Here is an 18,656-nt window from a genome sequence, read left to right on the forward strand (position 1 = left end):
TAAAAGTCCTAAATTTTAGTTTTATATAAGGATTAGGCACCATTTCTGCCTTTAAGACATGTCTCTATTCAATGATGATAAATCATGACTGCAGCCCAAAAATAGCACAATAATGAGCTAATCTGTCAAACCTGTTTGATTTTTTTTTTTTCAATCAGTCAATTTATTTTCAACTTGAGTTGTTAAGCAAAGATTGGACAATCCCTTGTAAAAAGTTGGTACAAAATTTTGTTTTAACTAGGACCAAAGGACAGAATGTTTAATCATGTCTTAAACTAACATGAACACATGTTTACTATGTTAATTGATTGGTTTACCATCATTTTCAATTTTCACGTTGATTTTATCGTAAAAAATCGATTAATAAATTATTTTTTAAAGAATAATAATGTATTATTCATGTATTAATATTTTATAAATATTTTTTAAAATTTTAAATATATAAAATACAATCACAATGTAACGTTAGTAGAGATGATAATCCAACCGTCATCGACTGGTTTCGATCTGATTCGATCCGACTTTATAAAATTAATTTTTTTTTTTTTTAAATTCGAGTTTTAGATCGAGTAATGTTATGAAATAATTTGGGTTAGGTCGGATTCGAATTTTAGGTAAATCCGACTCGACCCGATATTATATAAAAAATTAATTTTTAATTTTTAATTTTTATATATTTTATATAATAATATTTTAAAATATTTATATTTAAAAAATAATATTTTATATTTTAAAAAATAATATTTTATTAATTTTAAGTCAAATCATATATAATTTATATAGTATCAAGTCGAAATCGAATTTAAATATAAAAAATATATATATATATTGACGATCGGATCAGATTTAGGGTGAGTCAAACCTATCTCGAATTCGATCCGATGTCAACCCTACCTGTAAGACTATAATTTATTAAAAAAAAAAAAAAAGGTATTGGATGATGGAAATCCTTGTTCAGGAACATTGTCTTGTCCTACAATGGACTTCGATTTTTGTTTTGGAGTAACACACAATCCTTAATTAATCAAAATTATGTCTATTTTGGCTGCTGCAATCATGAAAAAAATCTATAAGTGTCAGACACAAAAAATTTGGAGGATCACATGTTGTTTTGTTTCCTTGAGAAACAATAGTAGTTGTAGTTTGGTCATGCTCAATTTTACTTTCAGGAGCCAAAGCTTTGCATACATTCATCGTACCTTTGTTTGGTGGCTGACTCATGGTTGACATTTTTGATACATAGTATCGTTTGTACACGCATATGCAGACAGATACATACAAAATCAAAAAGATTGATTTGGGATTACGTAAGAATTTATGATCAATATGTTTTTGCAATTTAGTTAGGAAATTGAGTTCAAAAGACATTTAAGAGTAAGTTAGATCTAACGAGGGTTGATAGAAGTGGTAAAAGATGAATGTTAGGTGAATTAGTAGTAGGTTCAAATTTTCTCATGATTTTTTGTTGATAGGTGATATGTAAATTTGAAAATTTCACGAGTTAAAGTTTAATAGTGTAACATCTTAATCTTACATTGAGATAATTTAAGATTTTATTATAATATATGTAAAAATTTAAATTTAAATATATAAAATATTTTTGTAAAATAAAATCGTGAGATTTTTGAATTAAAATAAATAATATCTCACAAATCAAATACGAATTTTTAAAAATAAATTCGTAAATTTTAATTAAGTTGACGATTTACTGTAACTTTAAAAGCGAGGTAATTTTTTGTTTGCTTTTATTAACCAAAAAAAAAGTAAGTTAGAATATGTTTTTCAACATTAATTTCAACCTGTCCATTGAAAAAAAAAGGAAATAGTGTAGTAAATTGAAGATTAATCTTTTTTATGTTTTCAAAAACCTGACAAAAATGTTAACATGACAAGAAAACGAACTTGGGCATTTTGCAAAGTGCATCATCAAGGACAAAAGCCTTTACCCACAAAACATGAGTCCAACATGCAGGGCTTAATATTCAAAACCCAAAGCCCAATCACAAGTTCAAAGTGTTCTACCGTTTGTTAAACCAAAATTCTGTGTTCTGTTCGAAGTTCCAAGTTCGAAAGGCCCCCAGTGTCCCCCAATGTTGTTAGGTTTTCTCCTCTTGGAAAATGTCCTAATGCATGGTCGATGTTTGTCTCGCTTTGGGTGTTCTTCAATCCTTCCTGTAACTCATCAAGAGTATGTTTTCAATCAAATGGTTTTTTTTTTTTTGTCAGGAATATTTGCTAAATGATATTCTATTATCATCAAACCCTGCTTAGCAAAAGAATAAAACATGAAATCCTGTCATTGTTTCTGTCCTAACTAGTATTTAGGACAATCTGAAAATTCGATTCACAGTCGGCTTACTTTAAGCAAGTTATTAAAATTGCTACTTAAAAGTTGTGCGGATTCAAAAGAATTTAATCGTATAATATTATTTTAATTAAATAAATAAAAAATAAAAAATAGATTAAGAATTAAAAGAAAAAAGTAATTTCATTAACTTGGCCGAGATAAATACAGAAGAAAAAAATTTTCCAACTAATTTTTTTTTTTCGTTTTATTCAATTTCTTTTTTTTTTTCTTATTAATTGAATATTTGGTATCAATTACTATTTTTAATATTTATATATGCAATTTTGGTAAAAATGTGATTAGAGTTATTTATCAAAATTTTGAAAGTGGTGTCTGTTTAGCTATATCTGAACCTGTTAATATATGTTTTTTTTATTTATTTAAATCAAGTCATATAAAAATATTATTAAAAAATGTCTTTTAGTATTCAGGACAGTATACTTTGAAACCCCTGAAAAACCAAACTTGGTCATTAGTTTTCTCAAGAACAATGGATTCTCACGGACTCAAGTCTCAAAAATCATTGAGAAGGCTCCAACGCTACTTCTTTTTCCGACCCGAGACAACCCTTTTGCCCAAGTTCCGATTTTTTTACTCTAAAGGAATTTCAAGGTCTGACCTTGCTAAATTTATGTATATTTGTCATAGAATTCTAAATTAAGCTTGAGAAACAAAATAGTCACCAATTTCAATGATCTTGAAGAGTTGATGAATTCTAAAGACAAAGCCATTGCAGCCATTAAGCGCAGGCCAACTATTTTTCATTATAATATTGAAGGCACAGTTGCCACTTTGCGTGGTCATGGGATGCTTGATGCTAATATTGATATGCTTATACAAAGATGGCCTCTATATACAATGTTATCTCCAGATTATTTTAACCAGACTGTTGAGGTTGTCAAAAAAGATGGGTTTTAATCCTATGAGGTCACACTTTGTTATAGCAACTGTTGCACTGAGGGCAAAAGGCGAGGCCTTATGGAACAAAAAGTTTAATCTTTATAAGAGTTGGGGTTTGTTTGAGGAACAGATTATTGCGGCATTTGTAAAGTTTCCTTGGTGTATGATAGCATCTGAAGGTAAAGTTTCTGCCGTAATGGACTTCTTTGCGAAAACAGTGGGTTGGGAGGCAAGTTTTCTTGCAGAACGCCCGTTTTTTCTTATAGCTTGGAAAAGAGGTTTCTTCCTCAGGCTTCAGTTATTCAATTTCTGTTATCAAAAGGTTTGCTTGAGCAGAACGTTTCTAAGGTGTATGGGATGTTTATATGTCCTGAAAAAGTTTTCAAGAAGAAGTGTTTGACTGGCCTTAAACATGAGCCACAGCTATTGACGCAGTATATGGATAAGTTGGACCCTTGTAAGGTGACAGAAGGATCACAATGAAGGTAAGCAAAAAAGCAACACTTGGATAATGTGCATATCATGAATATTGAACCTGAATGGACTCTTGTTTTCATTTTATTATCTGATAATTTATCATGAGTGCCCCAGCTAGAAGCTGAGAAGCTTCTTTAGAGAGGAGATGCAGCGGTAGCAAAGTATTTATATCTTTTTTTATTCTCTCTTTGTTAGTGGATATAGTAGCATATTTTCCCCTTTTTTTCGGTGTTGCATGGTTTCAAGTTCAAAAGGTTGATAAATATGAATGAATCTCACTTTGCAGTTTGATTGTCCCGTAGTCCTGTTCTTTGTCATCATGATTGAAAATTGCAACTAGAGTTTTAACATCAGGATATCTGATGTTTTGGCTTCAGAGTGTTAGAATAGCTCATCTTGTTTTCTCCTGTTACAGGCCTGCAATTAGTTCTTATGGTTTCTATTGAAACCAAGTTCTGTCGAGAACTGACTGATTGCAGATACTGATTTACTGCATCTTATACTGTATTGATAAGTTGTCCGGGTTTATGCTATGTGAAGTTAACCTTCATCTTCCATCAGAAGTTATATCGGTGTAATCATGTCCTTGCTATTGCTATTAGATTTTAACCATTTTGGATATCATTCCTTGTCAACAATTCATTCTCCCTTCCCTGTTGCTTGCTGTTGGGTGGACTTTTTGTGACTTCAGGGAAGTTTATATGCAGCCAATGACGGGAAAACTCCTAAACTGGAAAAGCTGTATGAAGAAAAATCTGAACTTTCAATCGGACAAAAGGGGCTTCAGAATTGATGTACACCTGAATTCTAATATTGTTACCGTCAGATGTGGATTCCTGTATATTTATGTGTAATGTATGTATGCTGGTTGTGGAGTTTCACAATTCTAATTTTTTTTTTAGTTATTTGGTTAAAGAAAACAAAAGAAATTCATCCATTGAAGTTTGAACTACTACTGAATACAATGTTGAATTGTTGAATGTGTGGAGTAATCATGGTGCAATGTGATGGTGGTTGCCAAATGCAAGCTATACCATTGATTCTATTGAAACTCTTTTCTATAACAGGGGAACAATCACGTTCGGTTAATCTGCTGGTCACCAAAGGAACACAAAGGTACCTAACTGGCAGTATGCAAAGTCTTGAAACTAGTGGTTTTGTGAATAGCAGTGATATCCTGGTCAGCGGCCCCTGAGCTGAATAGTTCACTTTTCAGAATCGTTAAGCAACAAGCCAGGGAGACTATAAAACTTTTGAAGAAACCCTGAATAGCTATGAGAGATTCTCTGGTGCCTTTGCTTAATATCATCAAGTTATCAGCGAAGCTGAGAGGAGTAAGATTGATTCAACTGAAAACAACCCTTAGCCACAGCTTGATCTAGCATAAGTGAGAGAACATTCATGGCTAGTACAAACCAATAAGTGGATAAAGCATCACCTTGTATTAACCCTCTCTTTCCAGAAAAGAAACCTAAAAGACACTTATTAATAGCAACAGAAAGCTTTGGAATGCCAATGCAGCTTTCGATCCAGGAAATAAACCCAAAGGGAAAACCAAGAACATTTGAAACATTGAAGATAAAGTTCCAGTTCAGAGAATCATATTCCTTTTTCAAGTCAATCTTCAAGGCACATCTAGGGAACAAAGTAGATCTACTGTAGCATTTAACCAACTCCTGAGCCAAGCAAATTGTATCCTAAAGCTCATACCCTCCACAAAAGCACTCTGGCTTTTGCGAATGAGGGCTCGCATGTTTGCCAATATTCTGGTGATGCATTTGTAAATAATGGTGCAACAAAATATTCAGAGATATGACTGGGATTGTAACTGCAAAATAGACATTTATATTGCTCTTTTAAGTGCAACTGCAAAATAAAAAGTCAAAGCAAAGAGAGAGAGAGAGAGAGAGAGTGCATTGTTGAGCTAAGGTTCACTAATGGCATAAAAATACAGCTAAAACAAGTTTCAGATCACAGAATTAATTGAAACAATGTATCATAACAAGGAAAATCTGAATCTTAATGTTTACTTTTTCAATAGTTCACCATATAGCTCCAAGAGTTCTGGTCCTTCAGTTACATGACGGGCAACAAAAAACTTGAGGAACAGCCCCTCCATAGTGTCAAATAATGCAGACAATTTGAAGTCTTTAATTAAGCCTTTAGATAACAGATGTTGAGCAAACAAACCCATTGGAACGATCCTCTTCTCGAAGCTCTGACTCAGAATACTCGGTTGCTTGGCAACACCAGAAGAAGCGAAACTCATCTTGTTCACTAGAAAATCCATTATCGCCAAGATCTTATCTTCAGAAACTGCAAAACAGGATGGATACTTTCGAAAACATTCCCAAATCTCTTTGTCAGACCAACCCCACTTCTTGTAAACATCAACCTTCCTCTCCCGTGTGGATTTGCTCATTCTGGCCAACACAGAGACAGCATAAATAAATTTCAACATCAGAGGATTCAACACCGTTTCCTCTACTTTTCCCACAACCTCCCTTAAGCCACCAGGATTTATCAACAAAGCTCTAGGAAATTGGTGAAACAAGTGAAAAAGCGTGTGACTTTGAGAGGCTGTTGTAGTTTGTCTCCCATGGAGAACACTCCTTCTACAAAGAAAATACAACATGGGATTTGAAACCAAGTCGTCACTTACTTGCTACAGAGAAGAAGCTAATCCCTGAAAGAAGTGAACCCTGAAAGAAGTGAACTTGATTTCCAGCAAAGAGTGAAAGAGCAGCGAAAACCTCCCACGCTTAGCTCCAAAAGCTTTAAATTTAATGGCGGCGCTTGGCTCGGGTTATGCACTTTACTTTGCGCACAGCCCAGCCCAATTATCAAGAATTTTAAAAATGATAATAATGAACGATCAAAATACTTCTAATAAAATTTTTAATAAATTTTAATTAAAATAATTTTTTATTATTAAATTTTTATTGAGATAAATTATAATTTAAAATTTTTTATTATTAGATTTCTTAAAAAATGTAATTTAAATTATTTTTTATTATTAGAATTATGTTAAGTCAAAAATAAAATTTCACATTAAATACGAATACAAAAAAAAAAAAATTAATTATCCAAGCTCCTTTAAAGAAAGGGGTTTGCAATATTAACAAAAAACTCTTTTTTTTCACATCAATATCAGATTTTTTATTATCTTTGGTCTAAGTAACTTTGTAAATTATACTAACTTTTAATTAAAGTTAACTAATTTAATTATTTTTACTTTGAATTTCAGAGTGTTTAATGCTTAGGTATCTTTTGGTGAACTAAATACAAATATACAATTACAACGAATGTTTGCAATTATTTTTTTGTAGAATTAGGTGGTTTGAGATTTGAGAGTTCGGAGAGTAAAGATTTTGGCATTGTAAGAAAAAAGATCAAGTGCATGAATCATCCTAACAACTTATTTAAGGTGTATTTGCTTTTGCCACTAGCTTTGCAAGATCCATCAAAGTTTAATTTAGTTTATCCAATTTTAAGCTTTTCCCATGCAACTTGAATAGGTTCTTTTAATAAGCTCCTAATGAGTAATCGAACTGGATTTTGTATCAATCTTAATTTGACATCTAAAAATATTAAGCAGTAGAAACAATAAAGTTAAAAGGTCTTATCAATTATTTAGTCCAAAAAGTATAGTTAGGATCTACCATAAAAGACATTTATATGTAGCTAATTTAAGTTCCAAAGGTTTATAAAAGTGCATCTTGAAATAGACACAAATGTAAAATTATTAGCTTGGAAGATCATTATAGAAGATTTTCCAGAGCTTTCAGAAGTAGTTGTTTCATTTAATAACAAAACAAATTGTCTTTCTTGTTTTAGAATTTTTTTTTTAAAAAGATCAATTGAGTTAGAAAACATCTTAAAAGCTCAAACTAAAAAAGTGAAGGCTGAATTATTAAATAACTAAAAACACTTTGATTTTTCTTTGTTAGATTTAAAGAAAAGTAAGTAATAGTTTTCACCTTATATAAAGATAGATCCACACAATGATAACCATCAGGAACATAAAGCAAAATAGATTCCAAAGAAGCAGACTTCTCAATACTATTGCTTAAGCAATGTATGAATCCCTTTAATATGCCTATACAATTAGCAATGTTTGAAAAAGAGTCACCAGGTATTTGGAAAGAAATATAATCAATAAACCCATGTTTACAAGTTTGATAAGATGACATAGTTGTGGAACCATCCTACACTAGGAAAAAAAAAAAAAAAACATCTTAACACAGAAGAATTAAACAAGATACAAACCTAAATTACTACCAATGTTGGAAATGATAATACAAGATGTGTAGTATTTACAACTTTCATTTAAATATAAAAATAAAAAAATGTGTGACCATGATTAGAGATTGAAAAAGAGGGAAAGGCTTGCAAGGGGCTACCTTGTAGTATGTTAGTGAAATAGGAAGATTTAAAGATATAGATGCTAATGAAATAAAATAGAAAAGCAATGCAAATAAAATGAAGACAAAAGGTTAAATTACTACATATATTAGTGTGATTCCTTTGAAAACCCATTCTTTTGGAAGCAATAATCATTCATATAAAGTTTTGCTTCAATAATCAATCATTTATATTTACATTTACATAATTCCTATGCATTTTCAAGAGTCAGCAAACACATTATGTATGTTTCATCCATGATAAAATCTTTATTGAGTATAATCTGAAGATTCGATTCACAATCGACTCACTTTAAGATTAATTAGCATGCTATTAAAATTGTTATTTAAAAATGATGTAAATTTGAAAGAATTTAAATGTATAATATTATTTTATCAAATTAATATAAAAAATTAAAAATAGATTAAAAATAAAAAAAATAATTTCACTAACTTGGGCGAGATTAATCGAGCCGAGTCGAGCTGATATAGTGAGAAGCTCAAATTTGAGCTTGACTCACAACTCGTGGCTCGATACTTGGTTCGAACTCGATCAAGTTTTATTTTCCTAACTCGACCTCAATTTATGATCGAAATCGAGCTACTCGAGCTCACTCGATTAATATGTTAAAATAAGCTCGATTCTTATACTCAACAAGAGCTCGATTATTTGTACTCAAATTTGAACTCGAATTCGAGATATTTTATTAATTAAAATAATAAAAAAAATTTAAATATAAAAGCTCGATTAGGCTTGCGAGCTACTCGAGTCGAGTATAAGAATACTCGAACTCAATTCGATCGATGAATTGAACTATTTGAACTATTTGAACTCGAGCTCGATTCGATAATAATCGAACCAAATTCGAATTTTATTCAAATCGAATCCGAATAACTTACGAGTACTAATGTATCATTTACATGCTTAAGCGAGATAAATAGAGAAGAAAAAAATTTTCCCACTAATATATATATTTTTCGTTTTATTATATCTGTTTTCATTTCAATTTCTTTTTTTTTTCTTATTTAATTGAACATTTGGTGTCAAATACTATTTTTAATATTTCATCTCTATTTTGTAACATTTATATGCAATTTTGGTATAAATGTGATTAGAGTTATTTATCATCTTTTTGAAAGTAGCGTCTATTTAGTTATATTTAGTTATATCTGAACATGTTAAAATATATTTTTTTATTTAAGTCAAGTCATATAATTATATTATTAAAAAAATTAAACATTTATTATAAATCATATGTAATAATTAAATGATAAATATTTATTTTAATGTGTTCTTACATGTTATTTGTAATAAATAAATAATTTTTTAATAATAATTACGTGATATAATTTAAACAAAAAATATGTATATTAATATAAAATAACCGATTTATATAGTCCTTTTGCTGATATAAGATATCTAATAGTCTACGGCTCACCCCATTGAAAATTTACTGAAAAAGACTGAATTATTTATTTTAAAAAATACAAACATATGTAAACTCTTTAGAAGAAAAAAAAATAATTAGCTGCTGGTTGATTCTTTTCTATCAATTTTCCATTTCCCCTTCTCTTTGCCTCCTCTGAGTCTGGCCTCCCTTTCTCTGATACGACAATGGGCTAACTTGCTTCATCCCCAAAGAGATTTTCAGGTGAGGTGAGCAACTCTTTTCAACTACCTGAGATTTTTTTATTTCAATCGCCATGTTTTACTTCCTCTGTAAAACTCTTGTCCATGGGAGATGCAGTGTCACAGTTTCACCCACCCAAAGATTTTGTTTGCTTCAAAAACTCCCATTTAGCCTATTATCTCCCAAACTCATCCCAACAAATGCAAATCAACACTCAATGGTAGTCTCATATCTGGTAAACTCGTGTGGGTTGTCTCCAAAATTAGCTCTTTTAGTATCCAGGACAGTATACTTTGAAACTCCTGAAAAACCAAACTTGGTCATTAGTTTTTTCAAGAACCATGGATTCTTACGGATTCAAGACTCAAAAATCATTGAGAAGGCTCCAACGCTACTTCTTTTTCCGGCCTGAGACAACCATTTTGCCCAAGTTCCGATTTTTTTACTCTAAAGGAATTTCAAGCTTTGACCTTGCTAAATTTATGTATATTTTTCCTAGAATTCTAAATTAAGCTTGAGAAACAAAATAGTCACCAATTTCAATGCTCTTGAAAAGTTGATGAATTCTAAAGACAAGCCATTGCTGCCATTAAGCGCAGGCCAACTATTTTTCATTATAATATTGAAGGCACAGTTGCCACTTTGCGTGGTCATGGGATGCTTGATGCTAATATTGCTATGCTTATACAATGATGGCTTCAATATACAATGTTATCTCCAGATTATTTTAACCAGACTGTTGAGGTTGTCAAAAAAGATGGGTTTTAATCCTATGAGGTCACACTTTGTTATAGCAATTGTTGCACTGAGGGCAAATGGGGAGGCCTTGTGGAACAAAAAGTTTAATATTTATAGGAGTTGGCGTTGGTCTGAGGAACATATTATTGCGGCATTTGTAATGTTCCCTTGGTGTATGATAGATCTGAGGGTAAAATTTCTGCCGTAATGGACTTCTATGTGAAAACAATGGGTTGGGAGGAAAGTTTTCTTGCGGAACGCCTGTGTCTTTTTTCTTTATTGCTTGGAAAAGAGGTTTCTTCCTCGGGCGTCATTTATTCAATTTCTGTTATCAAAAGGTTTGCTTGAGCAGAACGTTTCTAAGGTGCATGGGACGTTTATATGTCGTGAAAAAGTTTTCATGAAGAAGTGTTTGACTAGCCTTAAACATGAGCCATAGCTATTGAAGCAGTATATGGATAAGTTCGAAGCTTGTAAGGTGACAGAAGGATCAGTATGAAGGTAAGCAAAAAAGCAACACTTGGATAATGTGCATATCATGAATATCGAACCTGAATGGACTCTTGTTTTCATTTTATTATCAGATAATTTATCATGAGTGCCCCAGCTAGAAGCTGAGAAGCTTCTTTAGAGAGGAGATGCAGCGGTAGCAAAGTATTTATATCTTTTTTATTCTCTCTCTTAATGGATATAGTAGGCATATTTTCCCCTTTTTGCCGGTGTTGCTTGGTTTCAAGTTCAAAAGGTTGATAAATTTGAATGAATCTCACTTTGCAATTTGATTGTCCCGTAGTCCTGTTCTTTGTCATCATGATTGCAAATTGAAACTAGAGTTTTAACATCAGGATGTCTGATGTCTTGGCTACAGAGTGTTAGAATAGCTCATCTTGTTTGCTCTTCTACAGGCCTGTAATTAGTTCTTATGGTTTCTATTGAAACCAAGTTATGTTGAGAACTGACTGATTGCACTTATTGATATGCTGCATCTTATACTGTATTGCTAAGGTGTCTGGTTTATGCTATGTGAAGTTAATCTTCATCTTCCATCAAAAGTTGTATCGGTGTAATCATGCCTTGCCACTGCTATTAGATTTTAACCATTTTGGATATCTTTCCATGTCAACAATTTATTCTTCCTTCCCTGTTACTTTCTGTTGGGTGAACTTTTTATGACTTAAGGGAAGTTTATATGCAGCTAATGAAGGAAAACTCCTGAACTTGAAAAGTTGTATGAGGAAAAATCTGAACTTTCAATCGTACAAAAGGGGCTTCAGAATTGATGTACACCTAAATTCTAATATTGCAACCGTCAGATGTGGATTCGTGTAAATTTATGTGTACTGTATGTATGCTGGTGGTGTAGTTTCACAATTCTAATTTTTTTTTTAGTTATTTGGTTAAAGAAAACAAAAGAAATTCATCCATTGAAGTTTGATCCATACAATGTTGAATTGTTGAATGTGTGGAGTAATCATGGTGCAATGTGTTGGTGGTTGCCAAATGCAAGCTAAATCATTAATTCAATTGAAGATCTCCTGTAACTGGGAAACAATCACGTCCAGTTAATCTCCTGGTCTCTAAAGGAACACAAAGGTATCTAACTGCAGTATGCCAAGTCTTGAAACTAGTGATTTTGCGAATAGCAGTAATATCCTGGTCAGCCGCCCGAGCTGAATAGTTCACTCTTCAGAATCGTTCAGCAACGAGCTAGGGAGACTATAAAACTTTTGAAGAACCCCTGAATAGCTATGAGAGATTCTCTACTGCCTTTGCTTAATATCATCAAGTTATTAGCAAAGCTGAGAGGAGTAAGATTGATTCTTTTGCACTTAGCATGAAACTGAAAACAAACCTTAGACACGGCTTGATCTAGCATAAGTGAGAGAACATTCATATCTAGTACAAACAAATAAATGGATAGAGCATCACCTTGTATTAACCCTCTCTTTCTAGAGAAGAAACCTAAAAGACACATTAATAGCTACAAAAAACTTTGGAATGCAGATGCAGCTTTTGATCCAGGAAATAAACCCAATGGGAAAACCAAGAACGGTTGAAACATTGAAGATAAAGTTCTAGTTCAGAGAATCAAATTCCTTTCTCAAGTCAATCTTCAACGCACATCTAGGGAACAAAGTAGATCTACTGTAGCCTTTAACCAACTCCTGAGCCATAAGCAAATTGTCTACTAAAGCTCATACCCTCCACAAAAGCACTCTGGCTTTTACTAATGAGGGCTAGCAACTTTTGATTCTGTTTGCCAATATCCCGATGATGCATTTGTAAATAATGGTGTAACAAGATATTCAAGGATATGACAAGGATTGTAACTGCAAAATGGACATTGATATTGCTCTTTAAGTGCAACTGCAAAATAAAAAGCAAAGAGAGAGAGGGAGAGAGAGTGCATTGTTGAGCTAAAGGTTCACTAATGGCATAAAAATACAGCTAAAACAAGTTTCAGATCACAGAATTAATTGAGACAACGTATCATAAAAAGGAAAATCTGAATCTTAATGTTTACTTTTTCAATATTTCATTATATAGCTCCAAGAGTTCTGGTGCTTCAGTTAAATGACGGGCAACAAAAGACTTGAGGAACCGCTCCTCCGTAGTGTCAAATAATGGAGACAATTTCAAGTCTTTAATTAAACCTTTAGATAACAGACGTTGAGCAAACAAACCCCTTGGAACGATCCTCTTCTCGAAGCTCCGACTCAGAACACTTGGTTGCTTAGCAACATGAGAAGAAGCGAAACTCATCCTGTTCACTAGAAAATCCATTATCGCCATGATCCTATCTTCAGAAACTGCAAAACAAGATGGATACTTTCGAAAACATTCCCAAATCTCTTTGTCAGACCAACCCCACTTCTTGTAAACATCAACCTTCCTCTCCCGTATGGATTTGCTCATTCCGGCCAACACAGAGACAGCATAAACAAATTTCACTATCTGAGGATTCAACCCCGTTTCCTCTACTCTTTCCACAACCTCCTTTAAGCCACCAGGATTTATCAACAAAGCTCTAGGAAATTGGTGAAGCATTTTTATAACATTTGATTCGGGCACTCCATGATCTCGTAGAATATTCATGTTTGGTAACAAATGAGCATCAATAATATTCACATCATATCCTATGAGAAACGGATACCATTTTATAGCTTTAATAGTCTTTTCATCAGACTGAATCAGATTACTGTAAGTATTGAAAAAAGGGATAATTTGTCTATCCAAGCTTCTTAGCAGAATATTTGGGCAACTAGACAACAATTTGGCAAGGTCAGGGCTTGAAACACCTTTGGACTGAAGAAATTTCAACTTGGGCAAAAAGGTTTTCTCAGCATCAGAAGCAAGCAATCTTGGGACCTTGTTGACCATTGTTTTGATATGGGATTTTGAAAACCCATGTTTTTCAAAAAATGCAATGACAGAGTCAGGACTATTAGGGGCCTTCAAATGGACATATTTGGAAGCTGCCAAAGCAGATTCTGGGGAGAACCCAAGTTTGTTTATGAGGTATGAAACCGTGAACGAGTTCTGGTTTGAAGTGGTTGACATCAATCTGAGAGTATTTGACAGCCTGAAACTTGTTGGGTCATTTGGAAACAAGTGAAAAAGTGTGTGACTTTGAGATGCTGTTGTAGCTTGTCTCCCATGGAGAACACTCCTTCTACAAAGAAAATACAACATGGGAATTGAAACCAAGTCTTTACTTACCTGCTACAGAGAAGAAGCTAATCCCTGACAGAAGTGAACTTATTTCCAGCACAGAGTGAAAGAGCAGCGAAAACCTCCCAGGTTTAGCTCCAAAAGCTTTAAATTTAATGGCGGCGCTTTGCTCGGATTATGCACTTTACTTTTGTGTACAGCCCAGCCCAATTAACAACATTTTATCGTCTGTATATAAAAATATAAACTTCAAAAATAATAATAATGAATGATTAAAATATTTTTAATAAAATTCTTAATAAAATTTAATTAAAATGATTATTTTATTATTAAATTTTTATTGAGATAAATTAGAATTTTAATTTTTTATTATTAAACGTCATAAAAAAAATGTAATTTAAACTTTTTATTATTATTAGATTTTTATTGAATCAAAAAAAAATTTCACATTAAATACTAATACAAAAAAAATTAATTATCCAAATTCAAAAGGGTTCACAATATTAACAAGAATCTTCTTTTTCACATCAATATCAAATTTTTTCCTCTCTCTATAACTTTGCAAATTATACTAACTTTAATTAAATTTAGTTAATTTAATTATTTTTTCTTTGAATTTCAAAATGCTTAATTTTTAGGCACTTTTGTTGAACAAAACACAAATATACAATTACAATGAATGTTTGCAATTTTTTTTTTGTTGTAGAATTAGGTGATTGGAGTCTTGGCAATTCGAAGAGCCAAAATTTTGGCACTGTAGAAAGAAAGATTAAGTGTATGAATCATCATATCAAATTATTCAAGATATATTTGCTTTTGCCACTAGGTTTGTAAGATTAATCAAAGTTTAATTTTGTCTATCTAATTTTAGGCTTTTCCCATGCAGCTTGAATAGGCTCTTTTAGCAAGTTCTTATAGAGTAATCGAACTAATTTTGTATCAATCTTAATTTGAAATATAAAAATATTAAGCAATAGAAACAATAAAATTAAAGGTCTTATTAATTATTTAGTCCAAAAAACATGGTTGGGATATGCCAGAAGAGACATTTACCTATAGCTGACTTAAGTTTTAAAGGTTTATAGAAGTTGATCTTGAAATAGACATAAATAGGAGATCATTAGCTTGGATGATCATCATAGATGATTCTTCAGAGCTTTCAGATGCAATTATTTCATTTAATAACAAAACAATTTGTCTTTCCTATTTTAGATTTTTTTTTTAAAAGATCAATTGAGTTAGAAAACATCCTAAAAACACAAACAAAAAAGTGAAGACTGAATCATTAAATAACCAAAAACACTTTGATTTTTTTTTTTGTTAGATTCAAAGAAAAATAAGAGATAGTTTTCACATTATATAAAAATAGATCCATACAATGATAACCATCAAGAACATAAAGCAAAATAGATTCCAAAGAATCTAACACCTTAGTACTATTGCTCAAACTATCCATGAATCCCTTTGATATGCCTATACAATTAGCAATGTTTAAAGAAAAGTCACCAAGTATTTGGAAAGAAATATAATCAATAAACCCATGTTCACAAGTCGAATAAAATGATATAATTGTGGAGCCATCTTACACAAAAAAAAAAAAAAAAAACATTTTAACATAAAATAATTAAACAAGATACAAACCTAAATTGCTACTAATGTTAAAAATGATAATACAAGATATGTAGTATTTACAACTTTCATTTAAATATGAAAATTAAGGAATGTGTGCCATGATTAGAGATTGAAAAAGAGGGAAAGGCTTGGAGGGGGCTACCTTGTAGTATGTTATTGACATAGGAAGACTTAAAGACATAGATGCTAGTGAAATAAAACAGAAAAGCAATGCAAATGAAATGAAGATAGAAGGCTAAATCATATATATTAGTTTGATTCCTATGAAAACCCTTTTTTTTTTTAAGCAATAATCATTCACATAAAGTTTTGCTTCAATAATCAATCATTTATATTTACATTTACATAATTCCTATACATATTTAGGAGTTAGCAGAACATTATGTATGTTTCCTCCATGATAAAATCTTTATTAATAGTATTTACTGATTGCATGATGAGGGCAATAAAAAGTAGAAGTACCTAAACTCCATCTATTGAAATTCCTTAACTAATGTCCTTCGCAGATACTCATAATTTGAAAATCCTTTAAAATGAACCAACTCTCTAGCTCTTTGCAATGTTTCCTTAAACAAATACAAACAACGTATTCTTTTAAGGATTAAAAATGACATTGTTGATGCACAAAACATCTATGACTTATATCAGACATCTATTAGAGATGCATGCATAAGTTCACATTCATGCATGCCATATGTAAATGTTGTTAAATTAACAGTCATTGAAAGATATTTAATACTAAGTATGTTGCTTGATAAGTACTAAACTAAAAAAGTTTTATATTTTTACATCCTTAATCAATAGATTTAGTATCATTCAAAGTTATTAAAGAGTACATTTTTCTTCTTATAAATAAAATGTCTGCCCTGTTAGCTCAAGAACATAAGTATATATAAGTTCTAAAAATGCTTAGTGATGATCTAAATTGATTATTTACAATTATAAGAATATGCATAATGTCATTATCATTAAAACGTTTAGATAAAGTTAGACATCAAACAGTATTTTTTAAATGAAAACTTTTATGTGATTTTTTGTGCTAAACTTATGCATATTTGTTTTCCTATTTTTTTTGTGTAAAAAATCTTCTTTTCTTTGCAAACAAATGGTTGGTTCATCTCCATTGCAAAATTATCTATTGATTGCTTGGGATTTCTTGCATCAAATTTGACCAAAAATCAAGAAAAAAAGTTATGCATCGATGAATTCTTTTAAGGTGAAACAAAATTCATTGGAACATGACAAGATATCAAGGTTAGAAATTTATTTTATTTTATTTTTTAAAATTATGTATTTTAATATTTATATATAATAAAAATTTATGCATAACAATTTTTTCAAATAACATAAGTTAATCAATGAAAACACTAATGGAAGATTATCCTAAGCAAAGAAAGTGAAAGAATGACTGGTTATACATAACTTTATCTTCTCCATATAACAAACAAGGTTTGTTTTATATAATTTTTAAATGAAAAATATACAATTGTATTTATTTCAATTTTCTTTAGAATTAATATGAAATTATTTTATTAAGAAAAATATTATACACTTCTTCGCTTTTTTTATTACATCAATTGAATAATATTCTATGTTGTAATTATTGTGGTGTTAAAAAGTTTCAATACGAGCCTCCATCATTTTGTTGTTAAACTGGCCAAGTGAACTTAGCTACCACTTCTGTTCTGGAATAATTATATCATCCTTTTGCATCTCAAATTGAAAAAGCCATTGAATTTCGAAAGCACATTAAATCTTGCAATAATATAAACATTCACATATTTTAGAGTTAGGTTGGGTTAGATAAGGATCTTGCATCTTCAAGACAAGGTATTTACACCTTCGAGCACAAGGGAAAATATATCATGATATTCCAACATTAGTTACAGAAGAAAATAATTTATGTTATTTTCAACTATACTTTTATGATACAGATAATGAACTTCAAAATAGAATGAAAATGCAAAAAAATAAAAATTTAAGTACAAAAGTTGTGAAGATACTCATAAAAATTCTAGAAGAAAATCTTTATATCTAAGTCTTATGGAGATTAAAGGATATGTGTTTTTTTGAAGATTTTGAAATTCGTATTGCAATAAATGTTAATTTAGATCAATGAATTTATAATTGTGCATCTACTGATCAAGTAACTTACAATTAAACTATTAAACTAAAACTAAATCATTAATAATTTAAGAGTAAATTATTCATAACTTAGTAGTAAATCAATGTTAATTTAATAGTAAATTATTGATGTTTTAGCAGTATATCTGTGGAGATCTGCACCAAATTTGTGAAGCATTATTCGCTTTGACCTGAATGTCTCATGATTTTATTCCATAAAAAATATCTTACAAGTTTATATTTAAGCATTTACTTATATATCTTAGTAGATCCATAGAATTTTTTGATATAAGATTTGGGTATTACAAACTTTCCTCATTAAAACTTGATATCCCCGTTAAGCCTAGCACAAAGTATACAGATTCACTGAATCATATCAAATGTTGGACAAGGCTAACATAAAATACACACATATCACAGGATCACACCAGACATTGATATTCTAGAGATGGCTTATACCGTATAGTACTTAGCTCTTGCAGGATTCTAGAAATGACTTTCACGGTATAACACTTAATTTTCCTCCGATTGGTGACCGCTCTGATATAGTTGTGAAAACCCTCACCCAACTTTTGACGTATTGTCCGACGGTCTCACAGTTTTATCCCACAAAAGACGCATTGTAAATTTAGATTTAAACCTCCACTTACATATCTTAACAGATCTACAAAATCTCTCGATAGAAAATTAGAATGTTATAATATAATTAATAAATTAATAGTAACTCACTGA

At 31.1% G+C, this 18,656-nt stretch overlaps 4 protein-coding genes, 1 long non-coding RNA gene and 1 pseudogene across 7 annotated transcripts; 2 read left to right on the forward strand and 4 right to left on the reverse strand.

Annotated features, from left to right (window-relative positions):
* Positions 1 to 1,997: 1,997 nt before the first annotated feature.
* On the forward strand, positions 1,998 to 4,661 carry LOC149512677 (uncharacterized; annotated as a pseudogene). Its single transcript, XR_016332011.1, has 2 exons — positions 1,998 to 3,732; positions 4,432 to 4,661. The product of XR_016332011.1 is annotated as an uncharacterized LOC149512677 (transcript).
* LOC149512678 (uncharacterized) lies at positions 4,655 to 5,502 on the reverse strand. The gene is made up of 4 exons (XM_089751482.1): positions 5,435 to 5,502; positions 5,141 to 5,359; positions 4,988 to 5,049; positions 4,655 to 4,920 (listed from the first exon to the last, which is right to left on the reverse strand). The coding sequence occupies exons 1-4, from the start codon at positions 5,500 to 5,502 to the stop codon at positions 4,655 to 4,657; spliced, it is 615 nt and encodes a 204-aa protein (XP_089607608.1).
* Positions 5,503 to 5,642: 140 nt separating this feature from the next.
* Positions 5,643 to 6,527, reverse strand: LOC149512679 (uncharacterized). 2 transcript variants are annotated; one of them, XM_089751706.1, is made up of 2 exons: positions 6,387 to 6,522; positions 5,643 to 6,147 (listed from the first exon to the last, which is right to left on the reverse strand). In XM_089751706.1, the coding sequence occupies exon 2, from the start codon at positions 6,144 to 6,146 to the stop codon at positions 5,751 to 5,753; it is 396 nt and encodes a 131-aa protein (XP_089607832.1). In that variant the 5' UTR covers position 6,147; positions 6,387 to 6,522; the 3' UTR covers positions 5,643 to 5,750. The 2 variants fall into 2 exon arrangements, with proteins under 2 accessions (XP_089607832.1, XP_089607831.1); XM_089751705.1 differs by having other exon boundaries at positions 5,643 to 6,527.
* Positions 6,528 to 9,571: 3,044 nt separating this feature from the next.
* On the forward strand, positions 9,572 to 11,603 carry LOC111306829 (uncharacterized). The gene is made up of 2 exons (XR_016332012.1): positions 9,572 to 10,997; positions 11,081 to 11,603. It is a non-coding gene; the product is annotated as an uncharacterized LOC111306829 (long non-coding RNA).
* A 408-nt stretch (positions 11,604 to 12,011) lies between these two features.
* Positions 12,012 to 12,776, reverse strand: LOC111307163 (uncharacterized). Its single transcript, XM_089751483.1, has 3 exons — positions 12,656 to 12,776; positions 12,233 to 12,458; positions 12,012 to 12,180 (listed from the first exon to the last, which is right to left on the reverse strand). Exons 1-3 carry the CDS (start codon positions 12,774 to 12,776, stop codon positions 12,012 to 12,014), a joined length of 516 nt encoding a protein of 171 aa, XP_089607609.1.
* Positions 12,777 to 12,905: 129 nt separating this feature from the next.
* On the reverse strand, positions 12,906 to 14,332 carry LOC149512680 (transcription termination factor MTERF15, mitochondrial-like). The gene has a single exon (XM_089751704.1). It carries the CDS (start codon positions 14,187 to 14,189, stop codon positions 13,017 to 13,019), a length of 1,173 nt encoding a protein of 390 aa, XP_089607830.1. The 5' UTR covers positions 14,190 to 14,332; the 3' UTR covers positions 12,906 to 13,016.
* Positions 14,333 to 18,656: the final 4,324 nt, after the last annotated feature.

This window comes from Durio zibethinus, chromosome 22, assembly GCF_047325235.1.
Source record: "Durio zibethinus cultivar Kanyao isolate XHJ-2024 chromosome 22, ASM4732523v1, whole genome shotgun sequence".
NCBI lineage: Eukaryota > Viridiplantae > Streptophyta > Magnoliopsida > Malvales > Malvaceae > Durio > Durio zibethinus.

What these genes read in the sequence shown, in the direction of transcription:
- LOC149512678 (XM_089751482.1), bottom strand. Translation starts at nt 5,502, where the DNA reads ATGCATCACCAGAATATTGGCAAACATGCGAGCCCTCATTCGCAAAAG. An exon ending in GATGCTTTATCCACTTATTG is followed by an intron (nt 5,050 to 5,140) that starts GTTTGTACTAGC and finishes TACTCCTCTCAG; the next exon opens with CTTCGCTGATAACTTGATGA. An exon ending in ATCTCTCATAGCTATTCAGG is followed by an intron (nt 4,921 to 4,987) that starts GTTTCTTCAAAA and finishes TGAACTATTCAG; the next exon opens with CTCAGGGGCCGCTGACCAGG.
- LOC149512679 (XM_089751705.1), bottom strand. Translation starts at nt 6,359, where the DNA reads ATGTTGTATTTTCTTTGTAGAAGGAGTGTTCTCCATGGGAGACAAACT.
- LOC111307163 (XM_089751483.1), bottom strand. Translation starts at nt 12,776, where the DNA reads ATGCATCATCGGGATATTGGCAAACAGAATCAAAAGTTGCTAGCCCTC. An exon ending in TGCTTATGGCTCAGGAGTTG is followed by an intron (nt 12,459 to 12,655) that starts GTTAAAGGCTAC and finishes TGTGTCTTTTAG; the next exon opens with GTTTCTTCTCTAGAAAGAGA. An exon ending in TCTCTCATAGCTATTCAGGG is followed by an intron (nt 12,181 to 12,232) that starts GTTCTTCAAAAG and finishes ACGATTCTGAAG; the next exon opens with AGTGAACTATTCAGCTCGGG.
- LOC149512680 (XM_089751704.1), bottom strand. Translation starts at nt 14,189, where the DNA reads ATGTTGTATTTTCTTTGTAGAAGGAGTGTTCTCCATGGGAGACAAGCT.